This window comes from Hypanus sabinus, chromosome 2, assembly GCF_030144855.1.
Source record: "Hypanus sabinus isolate sHypSab1 chromosome 2, sHypSab1.hap1, whole genome shotgun sequence".
Classification (NCBI taxonomy): Eukaryota; Metazoa; Chordata; class Chondrichthyes; order Myliobatiformes; family Dasyatidae; genus Hypanus; species Hypanus sabinus.
This window is the reverse complement of record NC_082707.1, coordinates 9,199,846-9,218,831: the sequence shown is the minus strand read 5'-3', so window position 1 is coordinate 9,218,831 and position 18,986 is coordinate 9,199,846. Positions and strand designations below refer to the sequence as shown.

At 45.0% G+C, this 18,986-nt stretch overlaps 1 protein-coding gene and 1 long non-coding RNA gene across 2 annotated transcripts in view; one reads left to right on the top strand and one right to left on the bottom strand.

The window, feature by feature from the left end:
- The first annotated feature begins 16,997 nt into the window (after positions 1-16,997).
- Positions 16,998-18,986, top strand: part of tnfsf10 (TNF superfamily member 10) — a 41,093-nt gene continuing 39,104 nt past the window's right edge. Inside the window, exon 1 of the mRNA XM_059991791.1 lies at positions 16,998-17,452. Within this exon, the coding sequence (XP_059847774.1) occupies positions 17,330-17,452 (123 nt within the window). The 5' untranslated portion in view covers positions 16,998-17,329. The remainder of the gene's footprint in view (positions 17,453-18,986) is intronic.
- Positions 17,795-18,966, bottom strand: LOC132406308 (uncharacterized). The gene is made up of 2 exons (XR_009516130.1): positions 18,436-18,966; positions 17,795-18,276 (listed from the first exon to the last, which is right to left on the bottom strand). It is a non-coding gene; the product is annotated as an uncharacterized LOC132406308 (long non-coding RNA).

The following is an 18,986-nucleotide window of genomic DNA, read 5'->3' as shown; positions in this document are numbered from 1 at the left end:
AAGGTTCACAATCTGATTGAGTTCTAATTGAAATTTGATAGGGAGAAAGTACAGTCTGACGTAGTTGTACTTCAGTGGAGTAAAGGAAGTTACAGTGGTATGAGAGAGGAGTTGGCCAAAGTAAATTGGAAGGAGATGCTGGCAGGAATGTCAGCAGAACAGCAATGGTGTGAGTTTATGCAGAAAATGAGGAAAGTGCAGGATAGATGTATTCCAAAAATGAAGAGATACTCAAATGGCAAAATAGTACAACTGCAGCTGACAAGGGAAGTCAAAGCTAATGTAAAAACAAAAGAGAGGGCATACAACAAAGCAAAAATTAGTGAGAAAATAGAGGACTGGGAAGCTTTTAAAAACTTACTGAGAGCAACTAAAAGAGCCACTTGAAGGGAAATAGCAAAAGATTTTACAAGAATGTAAAAAATTAAAGAGAGTTGAGAGTGGATGCCAGACCGCTAGAAAATAAGGCTGGAGAAATAATAACTGGGGACGATGAGATGGCAGATGAACTAAATCAGCATTTTGCATCTGCCTTCACTGTGGAAGACACAAGCACTGTGCCAGACATTGAAGGGTGTGAGGGAAGAGAAGTGAGTGCAGTTACTTCTACAAGGGAGAAGGTGCTCACAAAGCTGAAAGACCTAAAGGTACAGAAGTGACCTGGACCAGATGAACTGCACTGCAGGGTTCTGAAAGAGTTAGCAGGAGAGATTGTGGAGGCATTAGTTATGATCTTTCAAAAATCATTGGACTGTGGTATGGTGCAAGAGGACTGGAAAATTGAAAATGTCACTCCACACTTTAAGAAAGGAGGAAGGCAGCAGAAAGGAAATTATAGACCAGTTAGTCTGACCTCAGTGGTTAGGAAGGTGTTGGAGTCAATTGTTAAGGATGAGGTTATGGAGTAAAAAGGTGACAGAAGACAAGATAGGGCAAAGCCTGTACGGTTTCCTTCAGGGAAAATCTTATCTAATGAACCTGTTGGAATTCTTTGAGGAGATTACAAGTAGGATAGATAAAGAGGGTTCAGTGGATGTTGTATATTTAGATTTCCAAAAGGCCTTTGACAAGGTGCCACGCACGAGGCTGCTTACCAAGTTAAGAGTTCATGGTATTATAGGAAAGTTACTAACATGGTTAGAGCATTGGCTGATGGGTAGGAGGCAGTGAGTGGGAATAAATTGATCCTTGTCTGGATGGCTGCCAGAGACTAGTGGTGTTCCACAGGGGTTGGTGTTGGGTCTGCTTCTTTCTATGCTGTATATCAATGATTTAGATGATGGAATAGATGGCTTTTTTTTTTACCAAGTTTGCAGATGCTATGAAGGTTGGTGAAGGGGCAGGTAGAGTTGAAGAAACAGGTAGGCTGCAGAAGAACTTAAACAGATTAGCAGAATGGGCAAGAAAGTGGCAAATGAAATTCAGTGTTGGAAAATTCATGGTCATGCACTTTGGTAGCAGAAATAAACGTGCAGACTATTTTCTAAATGGGAGAAAATGCAGAAATCAGAGATGCAAAGGGACTTGGGACATTTGATAGCTCTGGTTCTGTTCTTGCTGGAATTCAGGATGGGGGGGGGAATCTCATCGAAACCTCTTGAATATTGAAAGGTCTAGATAGAGTAGATGTGGAAAGGCTGTTTCCCATGGTGGGGGAGCCTAGGACAAAAGGGCACAGCCTCAGGCTAGAGGGGTGACCATTTAAAACAGAGATGTGGAGAAATTTCTTTAGCCAGAAGGTAATGAATTTGTGGAATCTTTTACCACAGGCTACCCTGGAGGCCAGGTCATTGGTGTACTTAAGGCAGAGCTTGATTAGACGTGGCATCAAAGGTTACGGGCAGAAGGCCATGGAGTGGGACTGAGGAGGGGAAAGAAAGGATCAGCCATGATTGAATGTCGGAGAAACCTCAATGGGCCAAATGGCCTAGTTCTGCTCCTATGTCTTATGATCTTATGAACGTTAGGATGGGAATGGGGTTTAATGTCACTGACATTTCTCGTCAGATTTGTTGTTTCGTGGCAGCAGTACATTGCAAAACATAAAACATTTGAACATTAGCTATCTTCAAAGTACAAAGTTCAATGTAATTTTTATTATAATTAAAGGACATATACTGTATGTCACCTGAGATTCATTTTCTTGCAGGCATTCATAGTGGAACAGTGAAGTGGAATAGAATCAATGAAAAACACACACAAACAAAACTAACAAATAACCGACGTGAAAGAGACACCGCATTTACAACATTACAAATTCCAATGGAATATATACAAATGAGCAGTGCAGAAGGAGCAAAGGTAGTGAGGTACTGTTCATTGGTCATTGTCCATTCAGAAAATAGTGAGGTAGTTGTGGTGAACTACGTAGACCTGTCTGGACACGCCCCCCCCCGCCCCGCTGACTGTTCCTGTGGCTCCTCCCACTGACCATGGCTCCTCCCACTGGCCATGGCTCCTCCCACTGACCATGGCTCCTCCCACAGACCGTGGCTCCTCCCACGGACCCCGGTATAAAGTCGATTGGAGCCTGAGCCCTGCCCTCAGTCTCCAGGATGTAGTGTGGTGGTCAATTGCTGCTTGTTCTTTCTTCCAGCCAATAAAATTGAAAACATGGAAAGCATTTTACGTCCGGAAAAATTAGATCTTGATCCTCAAAACTCCGAAGCAGCTCTTGCCTTTGAACTCTGGCTTGCATGCTTCCAATCATACTTGGAACAGATTCCAGTGACTGAGCCTGCCACAACGTACAAAATATTACCATCTAGAGTAAGTCTGAAAGTATTCTCCCTTATCAGGGACCTACCGACCTACCCCACATCGCGGATATGGTCAACCAGATAGCTCAGTACAAGGTGTACTCAACAATAGATCTGAAATCTGCTTATCACCAGCTCCCCATCTGCCCGGAGGACCTCACCTACACCGCCTTCGAGGCGGGCGGCAGGCTCTATCACTTCCTGCGCGTCCCCTTCGGTGTCACAAATGGTGTCTCTGTCTTCCAGAGGGAAATGGACCAGATGGTGGACCAGTACCAACTGAAGGCCACATTTCCCTATCTGGATAACATCACCATCTGTGGTCACGACAGGCCAGATCACAACGCCAACCTCCAACGATTTTTCCAAGTGGCCAAAGCCCTGAACCTTACTTATAACAGGGACAACTGTGAGTTCGGAACCACCCGACTCGCTATCGTGAAAAACGGGGTCATTGGCCCTGATCCCGACCGTATGCGCCCCCTGTTAGAACTCCCTCTTCCCACCACCCTCAGAGCCCTCAGACGGTGCCTGGGCCTCTTTTCCTATTACGCCCAATGGGTCCCCCATTACGCAGACAAGGCCCGCCCCCTGGTCAAGTCTACCACATTTCCCCTCTCTGCCGAGGCCTGCGCGGCCTTCAGCCGCATTAAAGGGGACATTGCCAAAGCAACGATGCTTGCGGTGGACGAGACCATTCCCTTCCAAGCAGAGAGTGACGCCTCCAATTTTGCACTGGCTGCTACCCTCGATCAGGCAGGCAGGCCAGTAGCATTCTTCTCTCGTACCCTTCAAGGCCCTAAAATTCAGCACTCCGCGGTGGAGAAAGAAGCCCAGGCCATAGTGGAGGCTGTTAGGCACTGGAGGCACTATCTTGCCGGCAAAAGGTTCACCTTGCTGACCGACCAGCGCTCAGTTGCATTCATGTTCAGCAACCAACAGCGGGGCAAAATCAAAAATGGTAAAATTTGCGGTGGAGAATAGAACTCTCCACCTACAACTATGATATCCTGTACCGGCCTGGAAGGCTCAATGAGCCCCCTGATGCCCTATCCGGGGGAGCGTGTGCCAGCGCACAGCTCGACCAGCTATACGCCCTCCATGCAGATCTTTGCCACCCGGGGGTCACCCGATTTTACCATTTCGTGAAAGCCCGGAACCTGCCGTACTCCCTTGATGAAATCAGGACGATGACCAGGGACTGCCAAGTCTGCGCTGAGTGCAAACCGCACTTCTACCGTCCTGAAAAGGCGCAACTTATCAAGGCCACCCGCCCCTTTGAGCAACTGAGTGTTGACTTTAAGGGCCCCCTTCCCTCCACCGACCGCAATGTCTACTTTCTCAACATTATCGACGAGTACTCGCGGTTCCCCTTTGCCATCCCCTGCCCCGATACCACTGCCATGTCCATCATAAAAGCTTTTATCTCGCCTCACGTCACGGAGTGTTATTGATGGTGCATCAGTAGTGTTCACGGGTTGATTGTCCGTTCAGAAAATAGTGATGTAGTGTTCACGGGTTCATTGTCCATTCAGAAAATAGTGAGGTAGTGTACCCGGGTTCATTGTCCATTCAGAAAATAGTGAGGTAGTGTACCCGGGTTCATTGTCCTTGTACCAGACCTGTAAATGTACAGACGTTGAGTCTCTGATATCTGGACACACTGGTCTAGGGGCCTCAACCATCGGGCCTCACCGACCTTTGGTATGAACCCCAGTCCTGTCGATCATGACTTCTCCAGCTTGTTGCTTCAGGTTCTGGTGGGTGGGGGAGGGTGAGAACAGCAGAGTGGACCAAGTGAAAAAGGGAAGGAGAGAGAGGCACCAGGGAGAGTTGGCAGCCAGGTGAGGAGAAGAGAAGAGGAAAGAAGGGAGCCAGAGTGTGGAATTGAAGAAGATGGAGGGGAGGGAGAGGGGAGAATTACTAGAAGTTGGAGAAATCAATGTCATACCATTAGATTGAAGGGTATCTCATCCCCTCAGCTGTGACCTGCCAGCTTGTCCTGCTTCCCATTCCCCCCTTCTCAATCTGGCTCCTCCCACCTTCCTTTTCAGTCCTGATGAAGGGTCTCAGCTCAAAGTATCGACTGTTTATTCCCCTCCATAGATGCTGTCTGACCTGCTGAGTTCTGAAAATGCGTTGCTCCAGATTTCTACAATCTGCAGAACCTCTTGCATTTATAACTTAGTGGGCACTGTGGTCAGCATAGATGAGTTGGGCCGAAGGGCCTGATTCCATGTCGTTTGACTATCACTCTCTGCTTGGTGATGGACTGCACCCAAATCAAAGCTTCATAGAAGTTACAACAAAGATATACAGGAATAGTGCGTGGTTGTAGATCAGCCCTGGTCTAATCAGAATCAGGTTTAATATCACCAACATATGTATTGAAATGTGATATGTGGCAGCAGTACATTGCAATACATAATTGGTTCATTATTACTGTAAATTATAATCAGAAAGTTAATATAAATAAGTACAGCAAGAAGAGAAAATAAGTATTGAGGAAGTGTACATGGGTTCATTGCCCATTCAGACATCTGGTGGCAGAAGGGAAAAAGCTGTTCCTGAATCATTGTACCATAAGAGGGCACGTCCTGGGTGATGGGGGTCCTTAATGATGGATGCCACCTTTTCAAGATGTCCTGGATGCTGGGGAGGCTAGTGTCTATGATGGGGCTGGCTGAGTTTACAGCTTCTTGCAGCTTTTTCCGATCCTGTGCAGAGCCCCCCCCCCACCCCCGGCGTACCAGACGGTGATGTAGCCGGTCAGGATGCTCGCCACCGTTCAGCTGTCGAAATCTGCAAGTGGATCAGATTTCTTCCGTACTTAATTATTGAGAAAGGAAGAGGTGTGAGGGGCAGAATGGCCTGTTTCTCTCTGCATGCTTTTGTTGTTTAACCCATCACAGACATAAAGAAATAAGAATAACTTGAAGATTGGTTCCAAAAGTGAAGGTCCAAACCACAAACGTTCCGGGAGCAGAGTGCTATCACAAAGTTTGCAAATATACAGTAAACAACAGGGGAGTGTTACAGTTCAAAGTTCACAGTAAGTTTATTATCAAAGTATGTATATGCCACCTTGGACAGCCCTGATTTTTGTTTTGTGCGGGCTTTCACGTAGATACAAAGATTGCTTTCAGAATGCTATTTCTGGATTTCAGTTTGGCATTCAACACTACTGTCCCACAAACCTTGGTGAACAAGGCGTGAATACGCCGCTGTGCAATTTCCTTATGTACAGACGCTCCTGAGCCTAGCATCGCTTTATGGGCATACAATCAATCTATGTATATAAGCTATCTTATGCATCTATATGTATTGTAGTTTTTGGTGCTGCATCAGATCTGGAGTAACAATTTTTTTGCTCTCCTTTGTATGGAAATGACACTAAATAATCTTGAATCTTGAAATGCAATACAATTAATGTAAAACTACACACAATGACAGACAAATGGCCAATGTACAAAAGGAGATAAACCGCAAATACAGAAAAAAAATCAAATAATAATAAGCAATATTGAGAACCTGAGCTGTATATCATATCTGGTTTTACAGCAGCAGTCGAAACTGAAAGAAATCTACAGGGCAAATTCCAAAGCTTATTAAACTGGTGCCTGTATACATATCTCACCATGGACTCTGCACTCCCTCCCCTCACCTCCCCCTCCATCTTATTCTGGCCTCTTGCCCCTTCCCCTTTCCAGTCCTGATGAAGGATCTCTGCTTGAAATGTGGACTGTTTATTCCCCTCCATAGATGCTGCCTGACCTGCTGAGTTCCTCTGGCATTTTGTGTGGGTTGCTCTGGATTTCCAGCGTCTGCAGAATCTCTTACGGTTAGGATTCAAGGCAGGATGACAGAGAGGTGGGTAGAGAGAGAGGAGGGAGGAACACAAAGGTAAAGGCGAAGAGTTAGAAATAAAGGGAATCAGAGAGGGGAACAGAAAAAAAACAGAGGTAGACAGAGAGATGGAAAGAGAAAGAGAGGCAGAGAGAGGTACAGAGAGATAGAGAAAGGGAGAGAGGCAGAAAAAGATAGAGAAAGATAGAGAGAAAGAGAGAGAGGCAGAGAGAGGTACAGGGAGATAAACAGAGAGAGACAGAGAGAGAGGGAGAGAGGTCAGAGAGTTCAAGAGACAAAGAGACGAAGTGTCAGTGTAAGAGGTGAGTGTGGGGTGGGGGAAAACTGGGAAACTGCACAAGTTTCACTTCAAATTTAGTTTGAGGGAAGTGTTGGATTTGGTCATCAGGAAGCAAATGAAGGAACATTTGGAACAGTGACAAAGAGACAGGAGCAGACATTGCTTTTGGTCTTATTCACCATTCATAGTGACGGCTTTCTAAAGCTTCCTGCACTTTCAACTCTGTGAGCCAAACCCTGCCTCAAATCCGCATTCCTACCTCGGCCCAGGCCTTCTGATTCCCACAAGGTTCAAAGTCTGATCTTGACTGATACTCCATGGTCATCTGGGTGAAGAATAGATTCCTTGTCACAGGGAAACAAGGAGAGAGAGAAATACAGATACAGGCCCTTCAGCCCAACTAGGCCCTGCTGACCATGTTGCCCACCCACCCGAATCCCAACTTCCCATATCCTTACATGTCCCACCCCTCCTGTACCGATCACACACTCAGCATTTCAGAAACAGCTTCTTCCCCTCCACCATCAGATTTCTGAATGGACAATGAACCCATGAATATTGAACTACCTCATGACTTTTTGCTCTCTTATTGCACTACTTATTAATTTAGTTTTATATATACTTATTGTAATTTATAGTTTTTCATTATTATTGCAGAACTGAGCAAAATATATATATACACACACGCACATATAGCAAGGTTGTCTAAGACTTTTGCACAGTACTGTAGAAATTTTATGTATTACAGTGTACTGCTGCCTCGAAAAAGATTTCATGACATATGTGAGTGATGATAAACCTGATTCTGATATGAGTCTCTATTGCGAACTGAGAGTGGGAAGGGGGGCAGGGAGAGAGGAATCGTGGTTGGGAAAAGGAGAAGGCAGAGATGAGGGATTGGGAAGCACTAGAGAGACATTCTGTAATGATCAATAAACCAAATGACCTTGCCTGGTGTTTCAGGGCTGGGTGTGTCTGCACCTGCAGCCTCCACCCGCTCTCTGCCACCGGTCCCACACCCCTCCTGCAGCACTCCACTCTCACCATTCCCAACACCGTTTGCTCCTGCCAGGTTTACAAAGTCACTCTCTGCTCCACGCTGACAAATACACTTATGTGTCTAAGACTTTAGCACAGGAATGTTTGTGTAGCACTGGACTGCTGTTGCATGACAGCAAATTTGACAATACATGCAAGTGATACTAAACCTGGTTCTGATTCCAAGTGCTTCTTACATGATTCTATTCCACCTACCTCAACACTTCCTCTGGCAGCTCATTCCTCTGTGTCAAAAAGTTGCCATGCAGGTCCATTTTAAATCTTCTCCCTCTCCCACTGAACCTATGCTTCCCCTGGGGTTGGTCTCTCTTATCCTGGGGAAATGACTTAACCTCCACCTCTTTCCCTTAGTCCCCATACATCCTTTACTGCACTTTGTTGATTCTCCTCGTATCCCCAGAGTCATAGAGCTTGGCCCAACCAGCCTAAGCTGACCACAGTGCCCAACCAGCTCATCCCAATGCTCATATCCCTCATGCCTTGCCCTCCATCTACCCAGCCATTATCATTGCGTGCCATGTCATATGACATCATCATTACGTGCCATGTTGGATGACATGGGTGATCATGGTCTTGACCATGATTGTTCTTGACAAATTTTTCTGCAGAAGTGGGTTGTCTTTGCTTTTTGGACAGTGTTGTTACAAGACGGGTGACCCCAGCCATTATCAATACTCTTCAGAGATTGTCTGCCTGGCGTCAGTGGTCACATAACCAGGATTTGTGATGTGCACCAGCTGCTCATACAACCATCCACAACCTGTTCCCATGGCTTCATGTGATGATTGGATGGGGGGGGGGGGCGAGCAGGTGCTACACCTTGCCCAAGGGTGACCTAAAGGCTGGCAGAGGGAAGGAGCACCTTACACCACCTTTCATGGAGACATATCTCCACACACTAACTATCCAAGAGATTCTTAAATGATGCCATGCTCTGTTTCATAATCTCTGACTTTTCAAAATGGCCACCCAGCTCAGCCTTCATTCTTCAATGGGACGATGAGATGGCAGCAAAGCTGGGTGGGGGGAGCAGGGTGAACACATATGCTAGGCACTGGCTTAACACTTTGTAGCACCAGAAGATGTGATTTAATTCTCACCACAGACTTCTATGTATGTTCTCCCCATGACCTACATAGGAGGTCCGGTTTTCTCCCACATTCCAAGGTTAGGGCTAGTGAGTTGTGGGCTATGTTGCTGCCGGAAGCACGGCACCACTGTCAGATTACCTCAACACATCCTCAAACTGTGTTGGCCATTAACAGAGACCACACACTTCACGGTTTGTTTCGAGATCTCAGTGTAAGTGTGACCACAAAAACTCATCTTTAACGCTTTAATCTTTTTAACCTTTTCTACAGTCCAAACAGGACTGCCTAATGTGCTGAGTTCCTTTCTTGCATAACTTCTAATAAGACTATAAGGAGCAGAATTGGGCCATTTGGCCCATCGAGTCTGCTCTGCCATTCCATCGTGGCTGATTTATTCTCCTTCTCAACTCCATTCTCCTACCTTCTCCCTGTAGCCTTTGATACACTGACTAATCAAGAGCCTATCAACGTCCACTTTAAATATACCCAATGGCTTGGTCTGCACAACTGTCTGTGGCAATGAATTCCCATAGAACCATAGAACACTACAGCACAGTACAGGCCCTTCAGCCCTCCATGTCGTGCTGATCCATATAACCATATAACAATCACAGCACGGAAACAGGCCATCTCGGCCCTCCTAGTCCGTGCCGAACTCTTAATCTCACCTAGTCCCACCTACCCACACTCAGCCCATAACCCTCCACTCCTTTCCTGTCCATATACCTATCCAATTTTACCTTAAATGACACAACTGAACTGGCCTCTACTACTTCTACAGGAAGCTCATTCCACACAGCTATCACTCTCTGAGTAAAGAAATACCCCCTCGTGTTTCCCTTAAACTTCTGCCCCCTAACTCTCAAATCATGTCCTCTCATTTGAATCTCCCCTACTCTCAATGGAAACAGCCTATTCACATCAACTCTATCCCTCTCAAAATTTTAAATACCTCGATCAAATCCCCCCTCAATCTTCTACACTCCAATGAATAGAGACCTAACTTGTTCAACCTTTCTCTGTAACTTAAGTGCTGAAACCCAGGTAACATCCTAGTAAATCATCTCTGCACTCTCTCTAATTTATTGATACCTTTCCTATAATTCGGTGACCAGAACTGTACACAATATTCCAAATTTGGGCTTACCAATGCCTTGTACAATTTTAACATTACATCCCAACTTCTGTACTCAATGCTTTGATTTATAAAGGCCAGCATTCCAAAAGCCTTCTTCACCACCCTATCTACATGAGACTCCACCTTCAGGGAACTATGCACTGTTATTCCTAGATCTCTCTGTTCCTCTGCATTCCTCAATGCCCCACCATTTACCCTGTATGTTCTATTTGGATTATTCCTGCCAAAATGTAGAACCTCACACTTCTCAGCATTAAACTCCATCTGCCAACATTCAGCCCATTCTTCTAACTGGCATAAATCTCCCTGCAAGCTTTGAAAACCCACCTCATTATCCACAACACCTCCTACCTTAGTATCATCTGCATACTTACTAATCCAATTTACCACCCCATCATCCAGATCATTTATGTATATTACAAACAACATTGGGCCCAAAACAGATCCCTGAGGCACCCCGCTAGTCACCGGCCTCCATCCCGATAAACAATTATCCACCACTACTCTCTGGCATCACCCATCTAGCCACTGTTGAATCCATTTTATTACTCCATCATTAATATCTAACGACTGAACCTTCTTAACTAACCTTCCATGTAGAACTTTGTCAAAGGCTTTGCTGAAGTCCATATAGACTACATCCACTGCCTTACCCTCGTCAACATTCCTCGTAACTTCTTCAAAAAATTCAATAAGGTTTATCAAATATGACCTTCCACACACAAATCCATGCTGGCTACTCCTAATCAGATCCTGTCTATCCAGATAATTATTAATACTATCTCTAAGAATACTTTCCATTAATTTACCCACCACTGATGTCCTTAAAAAAAGTATTAAACCCACACTACCCCATTACCCTCCATTTTTCTTTCATCCATGTGCCTGTCCAAGAGGCTCTTAAATACCCCTAATGTTTTAGCCTCCACCACCACCCCTGGCAAGTCACTCCAGGCACTCACAACCCTCGGTGTAAAAATCTTACCCCTGATGTCTCCCCTAAACTTCCCTCCCTTAATTTTGTACATATGCTCTCTGGTGTTGAAGGGTAGTAACTGTTTTTGAACCTGGTGGTGTGAGTCCTGGGGTGCCTGTACCTTCTACCCGATGGCAGCATGGAGAAAATTTTTAACAAATACTGACCCTCTGCAGACTCCCGAGGAAGTTGAGGTGCTGTCGTGTTTTCTTTGCAATAATATTTATATGATAGGTCCAGGAGAGGTCATCTGAGAGAGTGACACCCAGGAATTTAAAGTTACTGACCCTCTCCACCTCTGATCCTCCAATGATTACTGGCTCATGGACCTCAGGTTTCCTTTTCCTGAAGTCAACAATCAGTGCCTTGGTCTTATTGACAATGAGTGAGACACAGTTCTTATTACACCACTCAGCCATGTTTTCGATGCCCTCCTGTATGCTGATTCATCACCCCCTTTGATACAGCTCACCACAGCAAACTTGTATATGTTGTTGGAGCTGTACTTAACCACACAGTCACAGGTGTAAAGCGAGTAGAGCAGGGGGCTAAGTACACAGCTGTGTGGTACTCTTGACTGATGGCGATTGTGGAGGAGATGCTTTTGCCAATCTGAACTGAGTTGACGTGAATAGGCTGTTTCCATTGAGAGTAGGGGAGATTCAAACGAGAAGACATGATTTGAGAGTTGGGGGCAGAAGTTTAAGGGAAACACGAGGGGGTATTTCTTTACTCAGAGAGTGATAGCTGTGTGGAATGAGCTTCCTGTAGAAGTAGTAGAGGCCAGTTCAGTTGTGTCATTTAAGGTAAAATTGGATAGGTATATGGACAGGAAAGGAGTGGAGGGTTATGGGCTGAGTGCGGGTAGGTGGGACTAGGTGAGATTAAGAGTTTGGCACGGACTAGGAGGGCCGAGATGGCCTGTTTCCGAGCTGTGATTGTTATATGGTTATAAGGTTATAAATTAGATGAGGCTAGGATTAAATTGGAGGATTGCTTGGTGGTGCAGCTTAAAGGACCAGAAGGGCCTACTCTGTGCTGTATCTCAATATACAAATAAATATGGGTGACAAGCATCAATCCTTGTGGAACTCCACCAGTCACGGGCCTTCAGTCGAAGGTAACCATCCACTACCACTCTCTGGCTTCTCCCACAAAGCAACATCTAATCCAATTTACTATCTCATCCTGAGTGCCAAGTGATTGAACCCTCTTGACTGGCCTCTAATGAAGAACCTAGTTAAATGCCTTACTGAAGTCCATGTAGATAACATCCACTGCTTTGCCTTTATCAACTTTTCTGGTAACTTTCTGGAAAAACTCTATAAGATTGGTTAGACATGACCTATCACACACAAACCCTTGCTGACTATTCTATCAAATACTTATAGTGCCCCCCCACCCCGCTGGAAGTTTTCATGTTTTATTGTTTTACAACATTGAATCACAGTGGATTTAATTTGGCTTTTTGACACTGTTCAACAGAGGAAGATCTCTACAAGGTGATCTAAATTAATTACAAATATAAAACAAAATAATTGCACCTTCTTTAATATGACACACCAAATCTTCACTGATGCAGGTAAAAGACACATGATTTATTAAATGGAGATCTGTATTTGGAGATCTGTGTGCAGTCAAGGTGTTTCAATTGATTGTAGTGACAACACACCTGTACCTGGAAGATCCAACTGCTGGTGAGTCAGTATCCTGGCAAAAACTACACCGTGAAGACAAAAGAATACTCCAAGCAACACCACAAAAAAAGCTATTGAAAAGCAGTTGAGGCTTTATCAGAGAGTGGTAAAGCCACTGTTGAAAAAACGTCACATGAACTCTCAGCTAGAGTTTGCCAGAAGGCACGTGTAAGACTCTGAAGTCAGCTGGAAGAAGGTTCCACAGTCTGACGAAACAAAAATGAAACCAAAAGAACACTCCAAGCAACTCTGCAAAGAGTTATTGAAAAGCACAAGTCGGGAGATGGATACAAGAAAATTTCCAAGTCACTGAATATCCCTTGGAGTACAGTTAAGTCAATCATCAAGAACTGGAAAGAATATGGCACAACTGTAAATCTGCCTAGAACAGGCTGTCCTCAAAAACTGAGTGATCGTGCAAGAAGGGAACTAGTGAGGGAGGCCACCAAGAGACTGATGATAACGCTGGAGGAGTTATAAGCTTCAGTGGCTGAGATGGGAGAGACTGTGCATACAACTGTTGTCCGGGTGCTTCACCAGTCGCAGCTTTATGGAAGAGTGCCAGAGGGCATGTGGGAGATTTTGAAATCAGCTGGAAGAAGATTCTAAGGGCTGATGAAATTGAAATTGAGCTTGTTGGCCATCAGACTATCACACTATGTTTGGCATGAGCCAAACACCACACATCATCAAAAACACACCGTCCCTACTGTAAAGCACGGTGATGGCTGCATCGTGCTGTGGGGATGCTTCACTCTGGGGAAGGCTTGTGAAGGCAGAGGGTAAAATGAATGCAGCAAAAGGGGTTAATATACATGGAGTGTTTGGCAGCTTTGTACTCACTGGAATTTAGAAGAATGTATGGGGATGTCATTGAAACCTATCAAATGTTGAAAGGACCAGATAGTGTGGATGTGGAAAGGATGTTTCCTATGATGGAGGGCAGAGACCATGGAAGAAAGGGAAGGGAAGGGGGGGGTAGGTAATGGGTAAGTAAGGAGATAAGATGAGAGAGGGTAACGGAAATGGGGAATGGTGAAAGTGGGGGAGGGGCATTACTGCAAGCTCAAGAAATGGAGGCAATATAACATCCTGGAATTTTGTTCTCATCCACAGAACCTCCTTTCTGATTAATGAATCTCCTATCACCACAACTCACTTCTTCTCCCCCTTCCCTTCTGAGTCATAGTCAGACTCAGAGTCAAGACCCAACCACTGTGACTTTCCTCTGGTGGTGATACCCCTGACAATATCCAAAGTGATCTCCCTGTTTGGTGACGGGGTACTCTGCACTGGCTCTTTAACCCCTTTCCCCTTCCCGACTCTTACCCAGATTTCTGTGTCCTGCACCCTGAGCGTAATTACCTCTATCTATCACCTCCTCACCCTCCCAAATGATCCGGAGTTCATCCAGTTCTGGCTCCAACTCCTTAACGTGGTTTGTTAGAAGCTGCAGCTGAATGCACTTCTCACATTTGTAGTTGGAGATCTCCCCACATCCCGCAAGAGAAGAATTTCACTATCCTGTCTGTCATCCCTACTGTCCTAACTGAGCAAATATAGAGAATACAAACAGTCATACCAAACTTAAATATGGTCACCATCAGCCTAAGAGAAGATTACCTCTTGGACAAAGAAATTGCCTCTCTCTAGCCCTTCAAGATGCTTACTCTAATACTTTTCCATAGGAGGTCTCACCACCTGCTGAATCATCTTCCCCTTCCCAAACAAACGTGTTTTCATTATCTGAATCAGAATCAATACACACAAATGCTGGAGGAACTCAGCAGGTCAGGCAGCATCTGTAGAAAAGAGTAAACTGTCAATGTTTCAGGCCGTGACCCTTCTTCTGGACTGGAAGGGAAAGGGGAGAAGTCAGAGTAAGAAGGGGTGGGGAGAGGAGGAGGAAGTACAAGGTGGTAGGTGACAGGTGAAGTAAAGAGCTGGTGAAAGGGATAAAGGGCTGGAGAAAGGGGAATCTGATAGGAGAGGGCATAGACTATGGAAGAACAGGAAGGGAGGGAGGTAATGGGTAGGTAAGGAGATAAGGTGAGAGAGGGAAATGGAAATGGGGAATAGTGAAAGTTGGGGGGAGGGGTGGCCAGCGTTACTGCAAGATCAGGAAATCGATGTTCATGTCATCAGGTTGGAGGCTAACCAAACGGTGTCACTTCTCCAACCCAAGTGTGGCCTCATTGTTGTAGTAGAGGGGGCCATGGACCGACATGATAAAAATAAATGTGAACATGTGAACAAGTAGAGCAGGAAAGACCATTTAACAGGTTAGTTACCTTCATAATCCACTCTCAGACCTGAAGACAGTGACTCAAGCTAGGACTCAAATAATAGCTGTGGGCTGGTTCCTTTGAACTTTCGCAAAACCTTCCCACACCCCAGACTAAATCTATTTTGATCTTCAAACTTACATTTTGTGCCAGATGCTTTAACATATACCAAGGAGGAATCAAATTTAACCCTTTCCTTACATCAGGGCATCAAGTTCAGGATCAGGGACGTTATGACCGCTGACTCCACCAGTCACCTATTCACCAAACTGCCATCAGGGAGATGCTTTTCGGTGATGGACTAGACTGTATCCACTACTTTTTTGGAGGCTTTTTCATTCCTAGTTTTTTATACCAGGCCATGATGCAACCAGTCAGGATTCTCTCCACTGTGCATGTATAGCAGCTTGTCAAAGTTAGAGGTCACTTTGTAGAAATATCTATCAAAAGTAGTGGATACTGCCCAGTCCGTCATGGGCAAGGGCCTCACCACCACTGAGCACATCCTCATGGCGCACTGCCGCAGGAATGCAGCATCTATCATCCGGGCCATGCTCTCTTCTCACAGTGAGCCTCAGAACTCATCGCCAGGTTCAGGAACAGCTGCTATCCCTCAACCATCAGGATCTGGAATCAGCATGGATAACTTCACTCACCTCAGCATTGAACTGATACCTCAATGTATAGACTCATTTTCATAAGGACAATTTTCAAAGGCTCTTCAACTCATGTTCTCAATACCTATTGCTAATTTATTCACTTTTCTTTCCTTTTTGTACTTGCACAGTTTGTTGTCTTTGTGTGTAATTTCTCACTGGATCTCTTGTGTTTATTTGTATTTATTGTGAATGCCCACAAAAAAGTGAATCTCAGGATAGTATATGGTGATATACAGTGCTGGGCAAAAGTCTTAGGCACTTGTAAAAAATTTCTGTAAAGTGAAGATACTTTCAAAAATAATGAAAAATTTCCACTGTCAGTACCTCCAGTAGAACTCTGTATTTTTGTGTGTGTCCCCACCCCGGCTGTCAGTCTGTGGTTTTGTATTGCCATGTGCTCCTGTCCCCACTCCTACTCTACTCCGGCCCCTGTATCACTGAGTACTCCATCTCTCATCTGTTTCTCATTATTACCTGTATTGCTGCCACCCATGTCTCATTGTGCTCCACCTATCATCTGCCTCTCTGCTTATTGCTCCGTGTATTTCAGTCCTGTGTTTTCACCAGTGAGTTTTCCTGAGCCTTTCCAGCATTTGCATCTGAACTCTGAATATTGGCTCTGCCTGATTCTGGTTTTAGGATTTCTCTGGAATTTTTGATCTCTGCCTGAACTTTGACATTGACTTTAGTACCCCTCTGAATTTGCTACTCAGTAAATATCAGAGTGGGCACAGTACTTGGTCTGAGATTGGGTCCCTGCTCCAGTGTGTTGACATCTATATATCAAAGATGACTCTATGGAGGCCTGAAACTGAAGATTTGGGCACAGGACTGTATATGTACGTTGATAATAAGTTTCAGAATCAGATTTAAACTTAAGAATATTAAGTTTCTAACTCTGGAGTAAACGAAAATGTAACCAGTTCAAATGTGGGAAATCGGAAATTAAAAACAGGAAATTTTTGAAACAGCACTTTGGGCGGCATCTGTGTGGGGAGGAGGGAGGGGAGGGAGATCAAAGTCGGGTTTATTGTCATCTGCACAAATCCATGATAGAATGAAAAACTCACGGCGGCATCGCAGGCGCGGAGGGGCAGGTGAGCAGTATTCACAAGAAAAATATAAATTATACACAACTTTTATAATAAAGATCACAATTAGAACAAGATTCAAGTTTAGTTGTCTTTATTCGTCTCCATAGATGCTGCCTGACCTGCTGAGTTCCTCCAGCATTTTGTGTGTCTGCTGCACTAAACTTGCTGATGTATGAACACAGTTTAATTTGCCATTCCTCGAAAGACAGTCTCCTTCCACAAAACGAGAAATGTTTAAATGCAGGAAAGGAAACTGAAACCTTCCTGCAGAGCCCATGGGTTTTTCTTGGCTCTGCACGCCATCTTTTACAACTCCTCCTCCTTTCCCTCCCTTTGTGTCTCATAAAGGATCACCGATCGGGAAGGAAGTCCATTCCTTCTGAGGGGAGTCGGTAGGGAACGAGGGCTCTATCTCACTGCTGCCATGGGAGGTGGCGAATGCCTCGTTAGCGGCCGCAGACTCGGCTGTTTGCTGGCATCTCTGCTCGCTCTACAGGCTCTCTGTTTCACCTTCACCTACCTGCACTTCAGCCGCAAGTTGAAACAGGTAGGAAGGGGCTTGCTTTCTCCTCACCTCTCTGCTGGTGCATGCAAAAATTATACTGGCGAGGGAGGGGAGAAATAGCAGTTCATTTACACCTTGAGCACCGTTAAGGTAAGCACGGGGCGAAGACAGAGCTGTGCATCTTAATTCCAAAAGTTTATGCAACGTTCATTGTTTCGCATTAAATATTTAATTACACTTTGAATATGGAACGTTAAAGTTCCACATTTGATGCACAACATGGAACTTTAACGGAAGCTTTTTTGCCATTTCTCAGGATGTTTTAATATCACGGACATGTCATGAGATTTGTTGATTTGCGGCAACAGTACATTGCAACAATGAAACTGTAAACAACAAATATTTTATTAATAATTGATTAGTAAGGGTCGTCAAATGTTACGAGGAGAAGGGAAGAGAATGGGGTTGAGAGGGGAAAAAATTAGCTATGATCGAATGGCGGAACTGGGCCGAATGGCCCAACTCTGCTCCCATATCTTTACGGCCTTTACAATCTCTGCACACGTCAGAGTCCGGAGACTTTTACAAATTCGTGCAAAATGGGAAACATTTGAAAATATAGCACTTGGACAAACGAGTAAAATAAGGAGGTGGTGGTCCAATTCCGATGGCGGACAGGAAAAAGCTGTTCCTGATGTGGGTTTTCAGGTTCCTGTACCTTCTCCCTGATCGCTGTCAGAAGAGAAGACCGAGAGGAGGGAAAACAAGGATTTCGTCCGTTTTCGGTGAACTGTCTTGGTTTCTCTGAGGGTTCTGTTCGTGCCAAGGGCGCTGCCCACGACACCAGAACAATTTCGCAAAATTGCCTGTAATTAACAATCAGAGAAGACACGGGCGTAAATTCAAGTTTAATTATCATTTAATCAAACACCAGCTGCCTACTCTGCCGAAACTCCCAGGCTGTTCCTCATCCCTGGGGCGAATTTTTAAAACTTCCTGCAAAGTAAATAACAAGACTTCCTTACTTTTCAAAACAGAACTGATGCTGTCTGGCCCGCCGAGTTCTGCCAGCATTTTGTGTTCTTATTTATTTCCAGCATCTGCAGATTCACTCCTGCTGTTCTCTTTATGGAAGGAATCGGTTGTTGTGGTTAACTGAGGCCATATCCCGCAATAAACAATGCTCTAATCACTACGGAAGTCCAGGTCGGAAACGTCCAAAACCCCTCTTACTGTTTTCGTATCCTCATCCGAGTGGCCCCTCCCCTCTGTGGACAGAAACTCTATAAATGCCCTTGAATTCAGCGATAACATTATGGCTTACCCATTTCTCCAGTATAATAGACAATAGGTGCAGGAGCAGGCCATTCGGCCCTTTGAGCTAGCACCGCCATTCTATGTGATCATAGCTGATCATCCACAATCAGTACCCCGTTCCTGCCCTCTCCCATATCCCTTGACTCCGCTATCTTTAAGAGCTCTATCTAACCCTCTTGAAAGCATCAGAGAACTTTCGGAGGCCTCCACTGACTTATGTACGTGTGCACACACACCCCTACACCCCCCCACACACACC